The sequence below is a fragment of the Lathyrus oleraceus genome, chromosome 7 (assembly GCF_024323335.1).
Source record: "Lathyrus oleraceus cultivar Zhongwan6 chromosome 7, CAAS_Psat_ZW6_1.0, whole genome shotgun sequence".
NCBI lineage: Eukaryota > Viridiplantae > Streptophyta > Magnoliopsida > Fabales > Fabaceae > Lathyrus > Lathyrus oleraceus.
Genome location: NC_066585.1, coordinates 419357050 through 419379429, shown reverse-complemented (window position 1 = coordinate 419379429; position 22380 = coordinate 419357050). Strand labels below are relative to the sequence as shown.

Here is a 22380-nt window from a genome sequence, read left to right as displayed (position 1 = left end):
ATTCAGCATCTTTCATTAAAAGTCCAGTTAACGGTTTTGTTATTTTGGAGAAGTCCTTAATAAAACGCCGGTAGAATCCAGCGTGTCCAAGAAAGCTTCGGACTTCTCTGATGGTTTTTGGGGGTTTTAGGTTTTCTATAACTTCTATTTTAGCTTTATCTACCTCTATACCTTTTTTCGGAAACTATATGTCCTAAAACTATTCCTTCGGTCACCATGAAATGACATTTTTCCCAATTTAGCACGAGGTTCACCTCCACGCATCTCTCCAGGATTTTCTCAAGGTTAGCAAGACAATTGTGGAAATCAAATCCGCAAACCGAGAAATCGTCCATAAACACTTCCATGATACCATCTAGGTAATCTGCGAAGATTGACATCATGCAGCGTTGGAAAGTAGCTGGGGCATTACAGAGGCCGAAAGGCATTCGTCTGTAGGCAAAAGTTCCATAAGGGCATGTAAAGGTAGTTTTTTCTTGGTCTTCGGGGTGAATAGGTATTTGGAAGAATCCAGAGTATCCATCTAGATAACAGAAGTAGGAGTGTCTGGCTAGACGCTCCAACATTTGGTCTATAAATGGTAAAGGGAAATGGTCCTTCCTAGTTGCTTTATTTAATTTTCTATAATCTATACACATCCGCCATCCTCCTTCTAAACGTTTTGCTACATGTTCGCCTTTATCGTTTTGCACGACCGTGATGCCTCCCTTTTTAGGTACTACATGCACAGGGCTCACCCACTTACTATCCGAGATCTGGTAGATTATACCTGCCTCAAGTAACTTAAGAACTTCCTTTTTAACAACATCACTCATTATAGGGTTTATTCTTCTCTGATGTTCCCTAGAGGGTTTTGAATCTTCTTCGAGCGAAATCCGATGCATGCATACGGATGGGCTTATACCTTTCAAGTCAGAGATATTATATCCTAAGGCTGAGGGATGTCTTCGTAAAACGTCTAAAAGTTGGTTCGTTTCCTCATGGCTCAAGGTAGCACTAACTATAACTGGACGGTTCATCTTTTCATCGAGGAACTCATATCTCAGGTTCTTAGGCAGTTCCTTAAGTTCTAAGGTTGGTTTATCAGGGCATGGCATAAGATCTGGAGTAAGGGATAAACATTCGTAAAGGTTATCATCGATGTAGGGTTCTTTAAAGTTATCATCTTCCTTTACGGGGGTTGATGGTAACTTAATTGTTTTTATAATTTCTTTTTGTTCTAATTCTCTAACACATTCATCAATGATATCTAAGGCATAACACGAGTCTCCCATCACAAGTGCCATAAGAAATTTCGAAAGTATAAATTCTATTTTCTCGTCACCTACCTCAAATGTCAACTTTCCTTTCTTGACATCTATTATGGCTCCTGCAGTTGATAAGAATGGTCTACCTAGAAGGATTGGTATATCATTGTCCTCTTTGATGTCCATGACGATAAAATAAGTAGGGATAAATAGTTGACCTATCCTAACAGGAACATCTTCTAAAACGCCTATCGGATATTTAACAGATCTATCGGTTAACTGAAGTGACATCTTAGTGGGTTGTAACTCTCCTAAGTTTAACCTCTCACAAACTGCTAGAGGCATTAGGCTCACACTAGCTCCTAAGTCTAGAAAAGCTTTATCGATGACATGATTACCTAAAAGGCAAGGAATGGAGAAATATCCAGGATCTTTATCTTTCTTTGCTAATTTGTCCTCGGAAATAGCATTACATTCCAAAGGCTTCGGATCGTCAAGTCTACGTTTGTTGGTAAGGATGTCTTTCAGAAACTTTGCATAAGAAGGTATTTGGGTGATAACTTCTGTGAAAGGGATTTCTACATGAAGTTTTTCTATAAGTTTAATAAATTTTTGGTATTGTTTATTGATTTGGGTTTGTTTGAGTCTTTGCGGATATTGTATAGGTGGTTTATATGGCGGGGGTGGTACGTAAATTTTATCTTTAGGTTCTTCTCCTTTCTCTCGACCTTCCTGGTTTTCAGATTCCTCTGGTTCCTTTACTTTGTCCGGGGGTTTGGTACATTCCTTAGAAGTTTCAAGTTCACTCAATCTTAGGTTTGGTGGCTCATCATAAGCATTCCCACTTCGTAGGGTAATGACATTGGCTTGTCCTCTCGGATTTTATTGAGGTTGTCCAGGGAATTGTCCTCCAGGTGTAGTCTGAGGGGCTTGGTTTAAAGCTACTTGAGAGATCTGGGTTTCAAGCATCTTGGTATGAGTAACTATTTGGTCAACCTTGGTTCCTAACTGAGTAATCAATTCGTTAACATGAATGTTTTGGTTCATGAACTCCTTGTTTTGTTGGGTTTGAGCGGTGATAAAATTTTCCATAATTTTCTCAAGGCTCGGCTTTGGTGGTACAGGTTGCATAGGTTGATTTGATCTTGGGGCTTGATAACTAGGTCTCGGAGGTGCATTATTTTGGATAGGGTTATTGTTTTTATAGGAGAAGTTAGGGTGATTCCTCCATCCAGGGTTATAGGTATTCGATTATGGGTTCCCTTGGGTGTAGTTCACTTGCTCGGAGTGGGTTTCGTTCAATAGACTGCATTCTGCAGATTGGTGTCCTTGGGTTCCACATATCTCACAATCCGACGAAACTGCGGCTACAGTATTCGGGTTCGTGTACATATGCTCGACTTTGAGGGCCAATGCGTCCATTTTAGCTTGCATCATGTCTATAGAGCTCCGTTCATGCACTCCTCCTAGGGCTTCCTTCTTCTCAACTGTCGCTCGTTCGACTCCCCATGATTGATGGTTTTGAGCCATGTCTTCGATGAGGGCACTAGCTTCAGGGTAAGGTTTGTTCATCAGAGCACCGCATGCGGCAGCGTCGATGGTCATCTTTGTGTTATAATGAAGTCCATTATAGAAGGTTTGAATGATTAACCAGTTTTCTAAACCATGATGTGGGCATGCTCGTAACAACTCTTTATATCTCTCCCAAGCTTCGAACAACGATTCTCCTTGGTTTTGGGTAAATCTAGTTATATGGTTTCGAAGAACGACGGTCTTACTCGGGGGAAAATATCTAGCAAGAAAAACTCTTCTAAGGTTATCCCAAGTCGTAATGGAATTGGGTGGAAGGGAATCTAACCATGATAGGGCTTTATCTCTGAGGGAAAAAGGGAATAATCTTAAACGTATTGCCTCAGGAGAAGCTCCATTGGTTTTAAAAGTATCTGCTAATTGAAGAAATATTTTTAGATGTTGGTTAGGGTTCTCGGTAGCGAGACCCGCGAATTGTCTCTGTTGCACTAGTTGCAATAGGGACGGTTTAAGTTCAAAATTATTGGCTGGGATAGGTGGGTTTACTATACTAGAACTAGGTTCTTCATTAGATGGTTGAGCGAAGTCCTTAAGAGGTCTTTGGTTTTGATCTTCGACCATAGCTCTCTTAATTATATGAAAAAATAAACGTGCGCGAGCGTAACGTTCAGGTTCCGCCAGAGGGTTTACTAAGCTTAAACTTCCGGTACTGCGAGTTCTTCGCATTGACCGGCGGGAAATAACCTAAGTCTAAACATTATAACAATAGGAAAATGAAATTTGACGAAATTGGTCCCCGACAACGGCGCCAAAAACTTGATCGTGCTTTTCACAAGTGTACGAACGCGTCAGAGTAATATAAAAGATTGTCGAATCCACAGAGACCAAGTGTCAATCTATCGTTATCTATTGTTATGGTGTTTATCAAAGGCAATCAAAATAGGTGTTTTTGTAGTGTGCAATGAAAAGTAAAGTGTTGAATAAAGATTAATTAATAAAGACAGGGTCGAGTGTAATTCACGTAATTAATTGATAATCCAAGTACTTGCTAAGAGAACTACTTATGGGCAATGTTTCCTACTTTGAAAAGAACTAATTTAACAGGAACTGTCGCTTTCGCGTATTCAGAACCGAGTTGTACTCCCTAATTAAACCCTCTTATTCTCACTTATAAAAAGGCGCGCATTGCGTTAGAGTAGTAAACCTATTTTTAAGAAATATAGTATCTTGACTAAGTTGAAAAGTATTATAACTTGGACTTCTTAACCAAAAGAGGTTCTTACGAACCAGACTCTAAACTTATAAACGCGTCCAAAACTAGTTTTAAAATCTCTTTTCTTCTTAATGTTAAAAACTCCTAATGAACTAAACAAAGCGCTTTCGCTGTTTTTGAAATAGTTAAAAATAATTAAGTTTATAAAGACGTTAGACGGCTTTCGATCTTACCCAACGGAATTGAAGTGCGGGAAAACTTAAGTTGAAGGTTAAAATAACCCTTAAGTGTTTCTACGGACAATTGTACGGATTATCGGTTCAATTACGACCCTTACATTCTAACCTTTTAGATTTAGTTAGACATGGTAAAATAAAAGTGAATTAATTTAAATAAAAGTAGTGCGAGTGCAGAAAGTAAATAAAAGTAGTGCGAGTGCGGAAAGTAAATAATTTAAAGCGAGTGCGAGGAAATAAATAAAGTAAAAGCGAGTGCGAGGAAATAAATAAAGTAAAAGCGAGTGCGGGAAATAAATAAAGTAAAAGCGAGTGTGGGAAATAAATAAAGTAAAAGCGAGTGCGAGGAAATAAATAAAGTAAAAGCGAGTGTAGGAAATAAACAAAGTAAAAGCGAGTGTGAGAAATAAATAAAGTAAAGACAAGAAATAAAAACCTGCTCCAATCGGAGGGCTGAGTAAATTGCAATGCGGAAAAGAAAATGGCGGCAGGATTAACTTCCTTCCAAAGTGCTCCAAACTCGATTACAGACTCTATCACAGACTTGATTACACAATTGTGGTAACACTCCAATGCGAAGCGATTACCACTATAAAATACTGAATATATGCCTAAGTGAAACAAATTTGCTTCTGAGTTTGCCTCTGTTCTAAGTTTGGATGATTGTAAAAGTGAATTCGCGTTTCTATTTATCAGCAAGTAAAAAGATGGAAATGACTTGGATGCCCTTCAACTTGAAAATAGGAGGGAACTGTTTTTCCTCTTGTGGCGCCCGCCACAAGGCCATGGCGCCCGCCACAAGGCCAAAGTGAGGCGCCTTAGTGGATATAGTGGGGAAACGTGGGAGTTGAGGGAAGTTGAATTTGACACGTCATGGTTTGGTCTGTGGCGCCCGCCATTGGGTAGGCCATAAGCACAAAATGCTAATTTTTAGGGTTTTTAACCATTTTTCACTCCTTTTCTCGATCGGGGCTCTGATTAAAGTAAAAACCTGAAAACAAAGGAAAACACAGTAATAACACAACAAAATGACAATAAAACAACTAGAATGCATGTGAAATCGGAGTCGAAAATACGTAAATTTTAGTGTTATCAAATGGCTCAAAATAAGGCATTAGATACAGGTTCAAAGTAACATTTGCATCAAGACCATATTGCAGATGAACTCAAGTGGATCTGAATACTTGCATCAGATGAAAGATCAAATCATAATATCTTGGTCTCATAAATGTTGGCATTGGCCAAGTCCTTTTGCATAGGGAATGTTACCTAATTCTTAGTCCAAAGCTCAGATCAAATCCAACAATCCACACAAACATTTTTTAGGGTTTTTGTTGTTTATTAGGTATCTTAAGGTCCTAAGACCACAAACACAAACATGATACACAAACAAATATATACACTCACAATATATGGCTCAAGTGAGCAAAGTAAAAATAGCATAAACATAAACAAGTTAAATGATATGTAAATCACAAATGAAATGGTAAATGACTTGAATTTAAATGGCATAAGGTAAATGACTTGAAATTAAAAGCAATAATAATAGAAGTTAGTCAAATGTTAGTTGATTAGAAGTTAGTGGAGTTTTTACTTTTCAATTGATTAAGTCATTCTTTGGAGAATACCAACCCTCTATTCACAAGCATGGATCCTTGAACCAAGATATCTTCCAAAGTAAGGAAAAAAGTCCAAGTTTCCACACAATACCATGAAAGGGGGGAGACTTACAATCTCACTTACTAGAATGCTATGCCTTTTGGGTCAAAATTTAGCGCTATGTTAAGCAATTGTAATTGGACTTATGTAGAAGTCACAACTATTTGAGGTCGGGCAATAGAAATTTTGGTGTTAATGCATGTTAGAGATATGGTATAATGAACCATACTCCTAAAACATACCACACACAAAAAGAAAATGATCAAAGGATGGACCTAATCTCATCCATACTTGTATTGGTTCATCTAACATGGGGTTATTGATGAACCAATTAGCCTTAGGATATTGATATTTCATTGGTCAATGGAAAGGGATGAGATAGAATGGGATTGAAGATGAAGAGGGAGTGGAAATGATACAAACACAAATTGGTCATGGGAGGGCTTTTACCAAATTAAAATCATTCATTCATTTTGGGAGATGAAATGTACATTTCATCAATCCCCTAAATCCAATGATTTTAATCCAACAAAAGTCAAATCAACCTTGACCAAGACCCAAACTCATAGTCAAACTTCATAAGTCAATAAAAATGGCTCAACATAATTTCTACACGATTATTCAATTAAAAATCAAATTAAAATACATTTAAATTAAATTATGTTTGATCAAAAACTTAAAACCTCTTCAAAACACCAAATAAATGGCCAAGAGATTTATCATAGGTCAAATAAGGTCAAAGGACCTTGGACACAAAATTGCATAATTTTTGAAAGGTCAAAAGTATTTTTAAACAATTAAAAATATGCATAAAAACAATTGATTCATGAAAAATATCAAAATTTAATCCAAAAATAATTTTAATTCATAAAATGAAAGAGGAAAATATTTGATTTTTTTTTATGAAAGCCCCATATTTTTTGGATTAAAAATGAAACTAATATGAATTAATTAAAAATAAGCAATTAAATGAAATATTCAGAAATTAAAAAAAAAGGAGAGCCATCTGATCTCCCTCATTAATTGAGGTGGCAGATCAGATGGATGGAAACGCGCATTCCACATGCGTTTCAGTAAATTATCCCCCACACGTGGTAATCATAAGCAACGCACGGGATTAGAACAAATCAGATGGATCATATGGCTGAGATGCATGACAACACATCACCGGAGCTAGGGCTCTGGTCTTCTTCTCCAGTGGACCTCACCGGACTGGTCCACCATCAACCATCACCAAAATTAAAAAGCAAGACATGGATTTAAAGAAAAAATGCTCAGGAGCCCGAATCTGGCCTTAATTTTTCCCAATCCCAAGTATATAAAAAGATACATGGATTTGAATTTTGAGGATCATGAACTTAGTTGCTTCGATTTAACCTCAAAGCAACTCAATCTTCTTGCCTACATTGATAAGACTTCAGAAAACCAAAAATCAACAAGAATGGTGGAGAATTTAGGGAGAATCGAAGAGATGAAAATTCTGAAGAATCACCTTCAATGGAGCTTCAGATTGGCACGATCTTGCTTTCAATTATGCTTGGCCTTGCTTCAGATGCTTGATGGAAGTGAAATGGATCAAGGAGAGGGATGGACTCTTTGAGTTTCAATCTCAAAACAGATGGAGAATTGAAACTCAATTTTAGAAAATCCTCAAGTTTATCCTTCAATGGTGAGGGTTTATGGTTGCAGGTTCAAACCTTGGGCACGAGGTCCTTAATTCTGAGCAATGAGGGTCTTATTTATAGGTCATGAGATTGATTTTCACACATTTCCAATTTTGGCAAAATTTGAAATTCTCCCTTTGCATGGATGTATAAGCATGCACTAGGCCCATGAGATGATATGATCTGATCCAAAATTCAATGTGCATCATGCTGAAATCATGTTAGAAGTCCATTCAAATGTGTATGAAAAATGGAAGTTGAAATTATCCAAATGGTCCTTTAATTTACACCCATGCGTAAGTCCCTCATACTTTGGCCTAATGAGATAATTTTGGACTTTTTGGAAAGATGGGATCAAGGGGAACAACTTTCTTGTTCAACACTTTTTCATTTGAAGCTTGTATCATGATGAATTTTGAGGTAGAAGTTTGGGAAATCAAACATATTTGAAAATTTTCTAAGTCCCAAGTCAAATGTTCACTTCTTCCACCTTGAATAACTTTTTTTATGGACTTCAAATGAGAAAAGTTCCTTCATAAAAGTTGTATCTCTTTAAAACCTCTTCAACTTGGTCATAAATTTGACCTCATTTGGGTTTTTCATGAGGATTTATGTATTTTAGAAGTTGAGGAAAATCACTTGTTCAATGGTATGACCCAAAATGACCTATAATGTTTCCTCTTGGCACATGAACTTGCAAGTTGAATTTGCACTTCCTCTAAACATAAAAGTTGAATTATACATATTGAGTTTGATCTTGGAATTTGAATGGATTTCATCTCATAAAATTGAGCAAGTTATGGTCTTGGGAAGTTGACCTCCAAACACTACAACAAACAAGACCTTAGACAGCGCTTTTTTTAGCCTTAGACAACGCTTTAAAGCGCTGTCTAAACCTCCGCTGCTAAAGGTTTAGACAGCGCTTTTTTAAATCTTAAAAGCGCTGTCTAAGCCCCCCCCCTTAGACAGCGCTTTGGCCAAAAGCGCTTTATAAGACCCTCTTATTTTAAATTTTTTAGGTATACCTTAGACAGCGCTTTTGAAAAGCGCTGTCTAAGCCCCACCCCCTTAGACAGCGCTTTGGCCAAAAGCGCTTTCTAAGACCCTCCTATTTTAATTTTTTTAGGTATACCTTAGACAGCGCTTTTCAAAAAGCGCTGTCTAAGCCCCCCCCTTAGACAGCGCTTTTGCCTAAAGCGCTTTCTAATCCCCCCCTTAGACAGCGCTTTTTACAAAAGCGCTGTCTAAGGTATACGAAAATTTTTGAAGCTTTTGTTTTAAACCACATTTTTTCCAGGTTTATAAACCAGAATTTCTACCTGTTTTCAACCAGATTTTGACAGACAATTATCACATTTTATATATGCCATTTTGGTCTTTTTTCTACCAATTTTTGGCTAACAAATATATATATATATACCAATTCAAACCAATTTTGCCTTAAATGTATCAAAATATATACAAATTTATGTACACATTTACAAGTCATAACATATACTACAAATGTACACATTAATTACACAAATTTATGAACAAACATTGAGCTTTATCATGAATTGACACCACTCCTCTTTGATTTCGTCCGCTTGATCCTTTGTATAAAATAGTTAGATCAAATTAAGAATGTAACAACTTCCATGAATATATGTCATATAATTGTATATTACCTCTTTTCTTGAAACCGTGGACTCGGTATGCCGTGGAATCGCATTATCTTTTGATTTGGATTTTGTGGGAGTCTATTTAACATAACCAAGGAAAATATGTAAGTAAAATTTTAAGCATAAATTTTAAACTTTGAATATACACATTAAAGTTAACATAAGTTTTAAGCATACCTCATATCCTACGCATATGAGGTTTGTCGGCCATGCAACAAACGAACCTACTGCTTCATGCACCGTTGTTGCATCCGAATCATCGCTGGTAATGCTGCATTCGGCTCAACTGCAATATCAACTGATACCTTCAAACATCCAGCAGGGAGCTCTCTAGTGTGGAGTAATACTCCGCTAACGTTATGCACTTTTCCCTTGCCAACCATCCGATAGTATGGTGACGACAAATACAGCTGACAATGGGAAATGCCCTAAAACCAATAATAACAAGAAATCGTTAATGTGTATATATGTCAAATACATAATTTAAGCAAATAGTTCAATTTAAGACAATTATATGTAATTACCTCTGGAATGTTCGGCTGAAAGGTACAGTTGATACTGTCTTTGTCCGAAGCATCTCTGTATACTGTTGAGGCGCTAGCCACTCTTTCTCTCCTCAATGCATCAAGCTCAACTTGCATGGCTTCCAATCTTGCATGAAGCTCCCGATTACTAGGAGCCCATTAGGTTCTATAAGCTGTCCCTGGTTGCTCCAATAGACATCTAGTATGATGCCTCGAGATCTTCCTTGGACCACCCTTCTCATTACTGTGATGCCTCTTCGAATTTCTTCTTCCGCGGATACTTTTTTACTAACTTCCTCATGTTGGTCATCAGCCATGTCTAACCTGTAATAAACCAAGGAAACCATCAAATATCAAATATAACTTATAATCAAAGCAATTGAAAACAAAAAAATAAAGAAATCATGCATTATCAGATATAACTTATAATCAAAGCAATTGAAAACAAAACTATAACAAAATCATGCATTATCAGATATAACTTATAATCAAAGCAATTGAAAACAAAAAAATAAAGAAATCATGCATTATTAGATATAACTTATAATCAAAGCAACCATGTGCGTCTACAATCTCTTCAACTCGATCACAATCGTATGTTTCCGTGTACTTCTTACTGAGTAACATCCTCCATTGTAGACACTTGATTCTCTGTAAGATTCTCAACATACACACATGATTTGACATCTTCTCTAATCTGAATAAAGGATAACAAATCAGTTCCGGTATAAAGCAGTGAAACATGATAAACAATAAATAAAACCTTTAATGCTTAGGTTCTACCTGAAGGTTCCTTTGACTCGGATCCAACAGATCTGTGACCTGTTCATTATATATCTGGCAAAAACATTGTGTTATTATGCAGACTAAAATGACAAAGTTAAGATCAGGAACATTGAAAGAAATAGATAAACAACCAACCTCAAGAAAAGAGCAGTTGCACTGATAATTGAGCTGTTGATCAGAATGCTTTGTTTGCTCCTGTGCAGTAAATAAAACTGTAAACAACCCAAAACACTTCAAGAGGTCTTCAAATAATTTAATTAGGAATAGAACTGAACTCTTACTTCCTTTATGCGCGCAAACAGTCTCTCAAAAACACGGGGTGTAAGTCCTTGTTGCTCTTTTGCTACATTTTCTTCAGCCAAAGAATTGGCAGGACCCCACATAGTATACGTTTTCCCACTCCCCGTCTAACAATTTCAAATAGAATACATAAAACATCAAATCTAACAGGAACACATTATGAGAAATGCAGCAAAATAAGCAACTAAATATTAATATCTAACAGAAACAGCACTATGAGAAATGCAGCAAAATAAGCAACTAAATGTTAATATCTAGCAGGAACAACACTATGAGAAATGCAGCAAAATAAGCAACCAAAATACCAAATGTTAATACCTAACAAGAACAACACTATGAGAAATGAAGCAAATTAAGCAAGTAAATGTTAATAGTGAGAAAAAGGAAACCTGTCCATAAGCAAAGACAGAACTATTGAAACCAGCCAAACAATTCTCCACCAAAGGAACCCCAACATGCTCAAAAATGTCAAGCTGAAAAACAGGATCAGAAAATTCAACCACAGTAGAAATGAAGTAACTCAAAAACAGTTTGAGCAGAAACAAAAATAGAAACCATACCTGAGTAGCTTCAACATCAGCAACAGAATCAAAGGTGAAAGTACGGCCATTAATTGATAACGAATCACCAGAAATCTTCTGAACTATAGGATCTCCTTCGTCCTTATCCTTCCGCAACGGCCTCATCCTCACAATAACCTACACAACACATACAGATACAAAATAAGAAACCGGATAATAAATTAACAAGATCTAAAAACCCTAAATGGATGAGAAAAACCTTAACGCCGGAATCGGTAGTTGCCGGGAGTGAATTTTCGGCGGCGATGGTGTCGAGAGCAAGTTTGCGTTTGAGAGGGTTGGAAGAAGGAGGTCTTGGTGGTAACGGACTCTTGGATTTGACATGGGAGGGGGAGTAAGGGACGATGATGTTGTGATCTGAAGGAGGATCGTTTTCTTTGGAGGGTTTGTGTTTGCGAGAAGAGGGTCTGGTTTTGGCGGAGCTGCTAGGGCTTGATGAAGATGGAAGCTCTGCTGTGTCCCTCGCTATTGGGTTTCTTGGAAGCATGAAGTGCTTTCCAAAAGCGCTTTCTAAACCCCCACCTTAGACAGCGCTTTTGGTTTTAATTTTTTTTTAATTGAAAGACTTTAAACAGCGCTTTCTCAAAAGCGCTGACTAAGGTCTATATTTAAAAGCGCTTTCTAAAAGCGCTGTCTAAGGGGGGGTCTTAGACAGCGCTTTCTAAAAGCGCTGTCTAAGACCCCCCCTTAGACAGCGCTTTCATTATTTTTTTAGAACATTTTCCGTGTTTTATTTTTATTTTAACCTTAGACAGCGCTTTCTTTTAAAAGCGCTGTCTAAGATGCGCTGTTAAAAAACCTTTTTGGCGTAGTGAAACTAGGGTTCAGACAAAATGACCTATAATCTTTCACCATAAAAAATGACTTTACAAGCAAAACTAGCTCTAGAATTCAACATGAAAGTTGTTTGGAATTTCATTTAGAGTAACGTTTCTCTTGGAATCATTTTCATATGACACAAATTGTAGGAGATAGGGTCTAGGGAAACCCAATTTTGACCAGTTGACTTTCTCTGATCAACCACCATGAACCAACTTGCTAGCTTGACATTATATTGACTTTTGGGACTCATGGAGGATAATAGATGTGTAGGATGATGTAATGTGAAGTATACCTTAAAATACTTGATCAAATGTTGAAGAAACTTGTTGAAGAAGTCACACAAGATACCCAGATGAATTGGGTTTCCAAGGCAAACAAACTCCAAACTCTTGATGATTTCTTGATCAAAATGACATGTGAATAACATGGGGATCCATATATGATACTTAGGGCCAATGTGAACCATTTATTGATTGAGCTCATTGCATTGAGGGTCTAAAACCCTAGATAAGCTTGATAGAGCATAGGTGAGCACACACACCACCTGCAAAAGCAACAAACTATACGTTGACATATCTTTGGTATTTTGGTTAGTAAATAACGAAAAACAAAGTATGATACAATCAAAAGTTCTTGGTGATCTCTCCCATTGCAAACCCAATGAATGAGGGGTAAGGAGGATGCCAAGGTGTGATCCCAATGCTAGTGCATATGATGAGATAGCATGAGGGATCTTAGGGTCAAAATTGGGGTCTTACAGTGTTCTTTACAACAAGTGAAAATAAATAATTGAATCTGACTCCTTCTTTCTGAGTGAACCCCTCTAGAAACCAACCTTACCTTAAATATCTTCTACACCACTCTTTTGATTCCTTTCTTAACCTTAAAAATGCACTTATAATTGACTAACCTGACTCCAGCAGATTTCTCGATCATCTCCCAAGTGAGGTTATAACAAAGAGATTTCATCTCATCATTCATGGCTTTCATCCATTTAGTCTTATTTCGACTCCTCACAACTTCCTTTTAATCTTTAGGTTCTTCATCAAGAACCTTACTTGTAGACATTAAGGCAAAAGTTATGAGATTTGCATAACCAAGTCTCTGAGGTGGCTTGATAACTCTTCTCAACCTGTCTCTTTCCAGCAGGTAGTCATCAATAGTTTTCTCAATTTCTTCAGCATCTTGTGCTTCTTCCTTGACTTCATTTGGGTTATGCAATTCAACATCAATATGCTCCAACTCAATAGGAAAATCCTCATGTTCTAGCTCTTCTATAGAGATCTTCGTATTTCAACCATCATCATCATTTTTCTTGAATGCCATTTCTGCCTCATTGAAAACTACATCTCGACTTGTGATACACCTTCTATGATCCGGCTCTAGGAACCGCAACCTATAAGCTTTGACTCCTTCAAGGTATCTAAGAAATATACATCTTAGAGCTCTGGGTTCGACCTTGTCTTGCCTCATGAGAGGGACATCTTCTGGTGTCTTCATTCCTAAGGTAGTCGAGGGACATGTATTTATTAGGTATGCTCTAGTCACAACAACCTCGGACTAAAACATATTTTTCAATCTAACACTAACAAACATGCATCTAACCCTTTCCAGGATTATTTGGTTGAATCTCTCAGCTATGTCACTTTTATGAGGAGTACCCGCAGTAGTCTCGTGCCTTGCAATACCATACATACTACAGTAAATGTCGAAAGCTTCATTTCAGAACTCAAGGCCACTATCGGTTCTTAACCTCTTGACCTTCCTACCATTCTAATTTTTTACTAGAGTCTTACGACTTTTGAAATTTTCAAAAGTTGCATCCTTAGTCTTTTGGATGAATATCCATAACATTATGGAATAATCATCAACTATGGATAGAATTTTTTTGCACCTGAGTGTGAAGGATTCCTTGCAGGCCCCCAAATATCGGCATGGATGTAATTAAGGGATCCATTTGTTCTTTGTTTTCCTTTGTTAAACTTCACTTAGTAGGATTTACCAAACACACAAGGTTCACATAATTCCATATTTTCGAATTTGTCACCATCTAACAGATTCCGTTTCTCTAGTTGAACAAGACCTCTTTCACTGACATGACCCAATCTCATGTCCCACAGTTCTGTCTTTGACACAACTTTCATGGAGGCAAATTTTGTTGATCCACCTACAACCTTAGCCTCAAGGGTATACAAGCCTTGTTTATTCACGCCTATAAGTACTTCCTTCGACCCCTTCATGGCTCTTAGGATACTTTGCTCTCATTCGAAAATATATCCCTTCTTTTGGAATTCACCAAGAGAAATCAAATTTCTCTTTAGATCAGATACATACCTGACACCAGTCAACATCTTTATTGACTCATCATGGAGCTTGAGTCTCACATATTCAATTCCTACAATTTTGCGTGATTTGTTGTTTCCTAGCAGCACTAGTCCACCATGTTGATCACATAATTCCTCAAACACATACTTGTTTGGAGTCATGTGTCAAGTTCAACCTGAATCCATGATCCATTCCTTGCAAGAATTGTTGCTCAAAACTACCAGGACATCAGACGATTCAAAATCATCTTGAACAATGGTTGCATTCCCATTGTCCTTAACACCATGATCATTCAGGCGTTCAAGGCATACCTTTCTTATATGACCCTCCTTCTTATAGTGGTAATACCTAATTCCATGAACATCACCACCATAATACTTATGTTGAACTTCACCCTTCTTCTTCTCAAACCTGCCATCTTCTTCAGTAATTTCCCTTTAATAGAAAAACCTTCATTAATAGATGATGGCTTGTGCTTCTTTTTTTCTTTCAAATCCTTACACCTGATCAAGAATCAACTAGTTGAATGTATCCAACTTCTTCATTAAGACTCTATCTTTACTCATCTTGAATGAATACAGATCATGCTTAGGTATAGACGATTGGCCAGAGATTTGATCACATGCAACCCTTCGAGTTTGCTCCATACACTTGATGTCATCTTCTCCTTCGAGACCTGTCGGAGAACCTTATCACCAAGGCTCAATATAATTATATTATGGGTTTTCCTGATCATCATCGTCTTCACCTTCTCTGTCAGGGAAACATCCATATTCTTTGATACTTGCAATTTTTCTAACAAACCCTGTTGAACTAGTAAGGCTTGCATCTTCAAGCTCCACAAACCGAAATCATTCACACCAGTAAATTTCTCAATCTCATACTTCGTTGATGGCATCTTGATCCACCCTAACCGCACTAGTTTGTTGTGACAAACGCCGCACCAGAAATGAATAATACTATGAGAAAAATTGAGTTGTTGAACAAACACAAGAAATCCTTTTAGTTTTACGAAAGAGAGAGAAGAGGGAAGAAGAAGAACAAGAATTGGTTAAAACCAATTTTCTTTTCACTTTTTCAATTAGGGAAAAAGGTTACAAGTGAATAACAACGACCAACGTTTAACTCCCTCTCAACAACTTAAGAGAGCAGCCTATTTATAGACTATAAGCTAACTTAAACGCTAAGCTAATTTGATTAACAAGCTAACTTATAAAACGACATGCTTGAACAAACTTCGACTTCAGTATGCACATCTTCGACTCCTGCATGCTTGAACAGACCTCAACTACAGCATGAACATCTTCGACTCCTGTCGAAACATGAAGCTCTCTATTGAGACTAGAGTTCGATCCAAAATACCACAATCCACAAAGGTCTAAGAATAGTAATTACATATAGGGTACCATATTAAGAGTGTAATTACATTTATTCATAAGTAGTTTCATAACACAATATAATACTCGATAGAATTATTGATATTATACTTGTACTTTCTTATTTATGACCTCAAGAGTATGGATGTTGAAGATAGAATAACACAATATTATTGTATGCTAAAGAATTATTGTGTCTTTTCGATATCGACCTAAAAATCAAATTATGATGTTTCCTTCGATTAAGAGAATAATATATCTCTCCTTATAACAAAATAAGACTTCTTAGAGTTATTGTATATTTTGAAGTCTTCTTAGAATATGTCATATTTATAATATACGCAAGAATATATGATAATATGAGAATATATCTAATTTTTTTTAGATTCTAATTGTGTACACATGCATTCCCAGTAATCTAACATGAATAAATATGACAAAGATTTAGCATAGACCACTAATATTAAATACGCTGATTACACAATAAGATACTAATTTTATTTTTAGTGCAAAACTATACTGATAAGTGTTGTATAATATATCATCATTAGAGTTTTACAAAATCAACCACATATTCTATATGTATTTAGATAATTTCACATGAAAGAGTATGATAGTCATATCAAATATTTACCATAATTTGAGTGAGATCAAATCTATATAATTTTAAATATAATATATGATTATATACAATGTTTTAATAACTCACTCAAAACTCAAATTCTACAAATATAATTACAGACATTTGAGAAATCATATCTACCATTTGCAATTAAGCATACAAAATATTAAAAATAAATTATTAAATTTCATAAAGTATTACATGTCTTTAAAATATAATTTCTTATTTATTGTTATATCAAATGATAGTTTCAATAATATCAAATAAGAAATATAACAATGTATAAAAATCATGTCACAAAAAATTCTAATATTGATAGGGTACTAGAACCATAATTTACAAAATTTTAAATTACAAATACATTAAACAAAAATTATATTAATAATAACACACCGATATAATATAACTATTATTAATATAATTTTTATTATAATTAAAAACAACTTAATTATTTAATCAAATAAAATGTGTACAACTGAACTCACGATAAGTGAGTTAAAATCATAAAAATTAAGAATGGTTATATTTTATAAAAAAAAAATTGTATAATTGTATTCATGATATGTGAGTTTACAATTATACAAATTAAGAGTGATTACTTAATTATCAAAAATAATAAGATATCAAATATACTCATAATAATATATTTTTATTTATATATTCATTTGAGCATATAACAAGAAATCAATTTAAGAAAATAAATAAATAAATATTTTTAGGATATTCTAAAAAATAACAACATTTAATTTATGTATAATTGCACAATTTTAATTTTAAAAAGAGGAAGAGAATAATATTTTTAAGAAAATCCTCTTTATATACAATTATATAACAATCACAATAAATTCAAAAAAATAATCAAATTACGACCAACCTAAAAAAAAAAGTTGAGATTTATCCTTATATGTATAGTCATTGACCTCTGATGACTTATAGGATTTGAGAGACGACTATAAGAAGAGTGAATATGAGATGATTATTAGTTTCATTGTTGTCTAGGTTTTTTATTCTAGAGTATATTAATCGTCTAATGGAATAACACTTAAATAGCTAAATGGCTAAGCATATGGATCTTTCATCGAGTTTAAATGAATGATCCAATGCATTACTATCCATTCGGACAGAAAATTCAACCAAATAATTCATATATAATTAATGTTTAATATCAATTGATGATAATATAATTTATTAATAATTAATTGTATTATTCCATATTTAATTAATTAAATAATTAATCTAACACTAATATTATATGATAGGAACATAATAAACAATATCATATGTTTGGTTGGCACATGATATAAGAAACATGATATTATTATTTTTCATATACTTGAGACAAACTTAATAGTGACATTATAAGATAAACATTAAATTTAAATTTTAAAATTACTATTTTAAATAATTAAATATATAATTTTGAAATTATTTTTAAATAATTTTAAATTTAATCAACAAATAAATAATATTAAAAAATAAAAAATAAAATAACAAGACATGTTTTATAAAAATATCATTGACACTACTTTATAACCAATTTCAATAATTTTTGAAAAAAAATCATGCATAAAAAATTAATTATATTATATTAGTTAAATATATCTTAAAAATAAATAATATATATTATATGTAAATGACAAAACTACCATTGCAAGAAAATAATATTTAATTAAAAAATTTCAAATTAATACTAACATTTTTGACATTTTAATTATAAATAATCTTTAATATTTTAATTAATAATTTTTTTAATGTTTAATTATGTCATATTTAATTTTTATTTTATATTTTTGAAATTATATTTATAAAGATAAGCCAATAAAAATTCAAGATAAAAAAATTAAGAGGTCTTATTCTTTGTCCATGTCTATCTTGAGAATAGGGAAGAACCACTCAAATATATGTAACATAAATTTTCTTATTCACACCAAATACAAATAATAATCTCCACTCTATTATGAATACTTGATAGGGAGGCGTCAATATTGCATCTGCATCACTCTATGTTAGGCTTCAACCATTGAGTTATGTTTTGGCCTTATGTCTAAGTCGTAAAGGGGTTATTTTCTTTTGCGTGTTTCTCTAGCAAGTCAACACATATGTAGGTAGTTTGCAAGATCACACATCATTGACGACCATTCTTCAATATTATTCTAGATGTAATTGTTCAAACACTTTAATAGACTTCATATTATTCTAGATGTAATTGTTCAAACACTTTAATAGACTTCATATTTAACATGCGAACAAAACATGTTGGTTTGGATTAGGTTTTTATAGAATTGAGAACATAATTTATGTTGTTGAGATTATTTCAAGAACAAGGCTATGAATATCTTCTCAATAACCATCTTTACCCAACAAAAATCGCCTTCCAAAAATTAAAAAAATAAAATAAGTGGGTGATATCTTCAAATTCTACATCACATGTGGCACAAGTAATTGGAAAACTTACCATTTTATTAGCAAAATAAATTATTGAAGGCGCATAGTGTCTGCTTAGTCTTCGCATATATAATTGGTAACTTCTTCTAAGTTAATACTAGACATTCTTATCAATCACATGTTTTACTTTGTATTCCTAGAGAGATCTAATGAGGGGGTGTAAAATATTTTCAAAGTTATTTATACCAACAAAAAATTGTTAGTTCATTGTTCCACATCGTGCCATCCTTCCTCGTCAAGTTAGCTACATTTAAATCATATATTATCATGCCTCTGGACTATGGATTAGATAAATAAGTTTGAAAAAAGATTCACATATAATTCCAAACTAAAATATTTTATTTCAAACCAATAATTCCAAACTAAATTCCCGATTGTACCCTCATCAAAAGAAGTTCATCATCTTCTCAATATAATTCACGAGGGAAATTGGTAGGAAAAATATACTCATCTTATAATTTTAGATTGATTGTATCACATACTTGATAAGAACTAGTCTTTCTATCTATGATAAACACATGTTTCTCCATGAGTATAAAACTTTTTGAAAAATTTGATTTTGAATTTTTTTTTTAATCGAATTCAGAGTTTAAAACCATTTTAAAAGATTTTAGAAATTAGCATCGGAAAAGTAAATTGCGAAACTTAAAAAATTAAAGGATAGAGAGATAACACCAGAAATATATAGGTTCGATAAAAAAGAAAAATATATTTCTTTCCCCAAGATTTGTTCTTGAGATTATCCAATAAATTTAAGAGATTTTAGTTGGTTGAACTCTTGAACCCTTTTATACAAGAAAAATGAAGTTTGTGGTTAACTTCTAACTAAACAACAAACACAAAGAGAAGCGGTGAGTCATCATTCCAAACGATGAATCAAAGAGGTTAATTTTGTGAGGGCAAATATGCCTAGTCCTTATTTGAATGATGTCAAACCTCTCTATTCGTCCACATCGTGTCCTTGAATAATATCATCATAGCATAGAAATCATTCATCCTTTAACATGTTCAAAATATAGGTTCCGTGTGTTCAAGCATATAGGAGCATATCTTATAAGTGAATCATGAAATTAATCATAGTAAACATCCTAGGTTCATAAGAGATAGGCTCATTTGGTCATAATATATTGAAAAACTCATTTTTGGAAGTTAAACCTCTGTGAGTCGACTCATGATTCGAAGCAAAATCTTCGGGTCCGAATAGGTCGACTCATTTCTGGAAAATCTGAATGAGTCGACTCATGAACTGTTTAGGTCGAATCATTTCCCAATCGTATTGCCACGGGTCCTAACAGGTCGACTCTTAGGTCGACTCAACCAGATAATAAACTCTGTTTGAGTCGACTCATCCCCTGTTTGAGTCGACTGGTAGCTTGTTTCTCTTAATTTTCTGTTGTGTAACTTTGTGAAATGTTTATGTTATGTTAGTTATTTTATCCATACATCATATAAATATTCAATTGTCTCTTCTTCAGCATAGGAATAAGAAAAGTGAAATATATGCACCAAAGTGCTCATTATCTTCATTCTTCATTGCATTTCTCAATAATCACACATAATAATCTTTGTTGAGCATTGTGCATTACAACTGTGATAACGTCCAAATAAGATTGGATTTTCTTAGTTTGGGTTGAGACTTTGTGTGAGTTTTTCTTGAATAAAACCCTTGAGGCTTTGTCCTCCAAGAATTGGGGGTTTTTGCACTAACCTTTGCTTCACAGATTCAGCCGAGTGAAAAGTTTGAAGAACGGGAGGTTCGGTGAAACAAGTAGCGGTAAATGGAGGATTGTGAAGAAAACTTAGGGTTCAAGCAACTTGCATTCGAAATCAGTTGAGCTGAAGTTTTGAAGAACAAGGCGTTCGTCCAATAAGGTAGCGGTAAACAAAGGTTTGTTCGAAGTGCTTGAAAAACTTGGTTCAACTCGAATCAATGGGAGAGAGAATAGAATAGGATCTGCAATAACTATAGAAGTGATCGCTAGTGAGAATTTGTTCTCTTGTATTGACTTTGCAACGTATTAATAAAAACATCTCAATTCTAGATTTAGAATTGAGGGAAGACGTACCCTAAGCGAGGACGATAGGGGAACTGCCTCAACAAATCCGGTCTTGTTCTCTCTATCCCTTGACTCTTTAAATTCTGCATTAATTACTTTGTGTGTGAAATTGATCGTAAAATCAATATCGCTTGATTGGTGTGCATATCAATTATTCGATAAATTGTTTGAGTAAAATTCTACACATTCAACTTAAGTGAAAATGATACTTGGTGTGAAGTGCACACCAAGTGTTTGACAAAATTAATTTCACACAAACTTAGTAATATTTTCCTTGATCTCTTATTGTGTTGAGCATCATTAGAGGTAGAGATATCAAGGATCATAGTAGTTAATTGATTGTGTCAGATAGGGGTTAATTTTCTCTATCTTAAGTAATTCCATTTGGTTCACGTATATCCGATCTGATCATTTAGACAATTTCAATCTAGGGTGCTTTCGCAACCGTTGAAAATATTTTTTTTAAAAAGCGCTTAATTTCAAAACTGATCTATTCAACCTCCCCTTCTAGATTGGTACTATCGTCTAACTAGTGGTATCATGAGCGCCGGTTCATCTAGTGCTTCGCATATAAGTTTTTAGAAAATGAGTAATGATCCTAAAGGGGTGTACAATAGGGCGCCTATTTTTACCAGTGAAAACTATAGTTATTGGAAAGATTGTATGTGTATCCATATCAACTCTATTGATAGGAAAGTATGGAAAGTCATCCAAGATGGTCCTATGGAAATAACCATGACCAATGCGAATGACTTTGTTGTACCTAAACCGGAAGCACAATGGAAAGAAGAAGATGATAAAAAGTACAACTACGATCGGAAAGCTAGAAATATGCTCATTGCCACTTTAGGTGTTGATGAGTACTATAGGGTTTCCCATTGTAGTAGTACTAAAGCTATGTGGGACTCATTGCAAATTACCCATGAGGGAACCAATGATGTCAAACTAGCTAGAATCAACACCCTAACTCAAGAATTTGACCTTTTTCATATGGAAGATGGTGAAACCATTGCCGATATGCAAAAGATATTTTTTCATCTAATCAATTAGTTAAATGCTCTTGGTAGAAATACCCCTAATGATGTTGCTACTAATAAAATCTTAAGATGTCTTAACAGGGATTGGCTACCAAAAGTCACCGCGATCAAGGAAGCCAATGATCTAAGAACATTGGACATGACGACATTGTTCGGCAAGCTTCAAGAGCATGAGCAAGAGCTCATGAATCTTGAGAAACATGAGAAGAATCAAAAGAAAGAGAAGAAGGAGAAAGACAAGAACACTGAAAGGAAGTCTATTGCGTTAAAGACTTCAAGATACAAGTCATCCACC

General features: G+C 34.6%; 1 protein-coding gene and 1 non-coding gene across 2 annotated transcripts; one reads left to right on the top strand and one right to left on the bottom strand.

Annotated features, from left to right (window-relative positions):
• The first annotated feature begins 2907 nt into the window (after window positions 1-2907).
• LOC127110045 (small nucleolar RNA R71) lies at window positions 2908-3014 on the top strand. Its single transcript, XR_007797283.1, has one exon. It is a non-coding gene; the product is annotated as a small nucleolar RNA R71 (small nucleolar RNA).
• Window positions 3015-10347: 7333 nt separating this feature from the next.
• On the bottom strand, window positions 10348-11891 carry LOC127104143 (kinesin-like protein KIN-12B). Its single transcript, XM_051041346.1, has 7 exons — window positions 11601-11891; window positions 11381-11518; window positions 11210-11293; window positions 10802-10927; window positions 10656-10715; window positions 10518-10571; window positions 10348-10431 (listed from the first exon to the last, which is right to left on the bottom strand). Exons 1-7 carry the CDS (start codon window positions 11886-11888, stop codon window positions 10348-10350), a joined length of 834 nt encoding a protein of 277 aa, XP_050897303.1. The 5' UTR covers window positions 11889-11891.
• Window positions 11892-22380: the final 10489 nt, after the last annotated feature.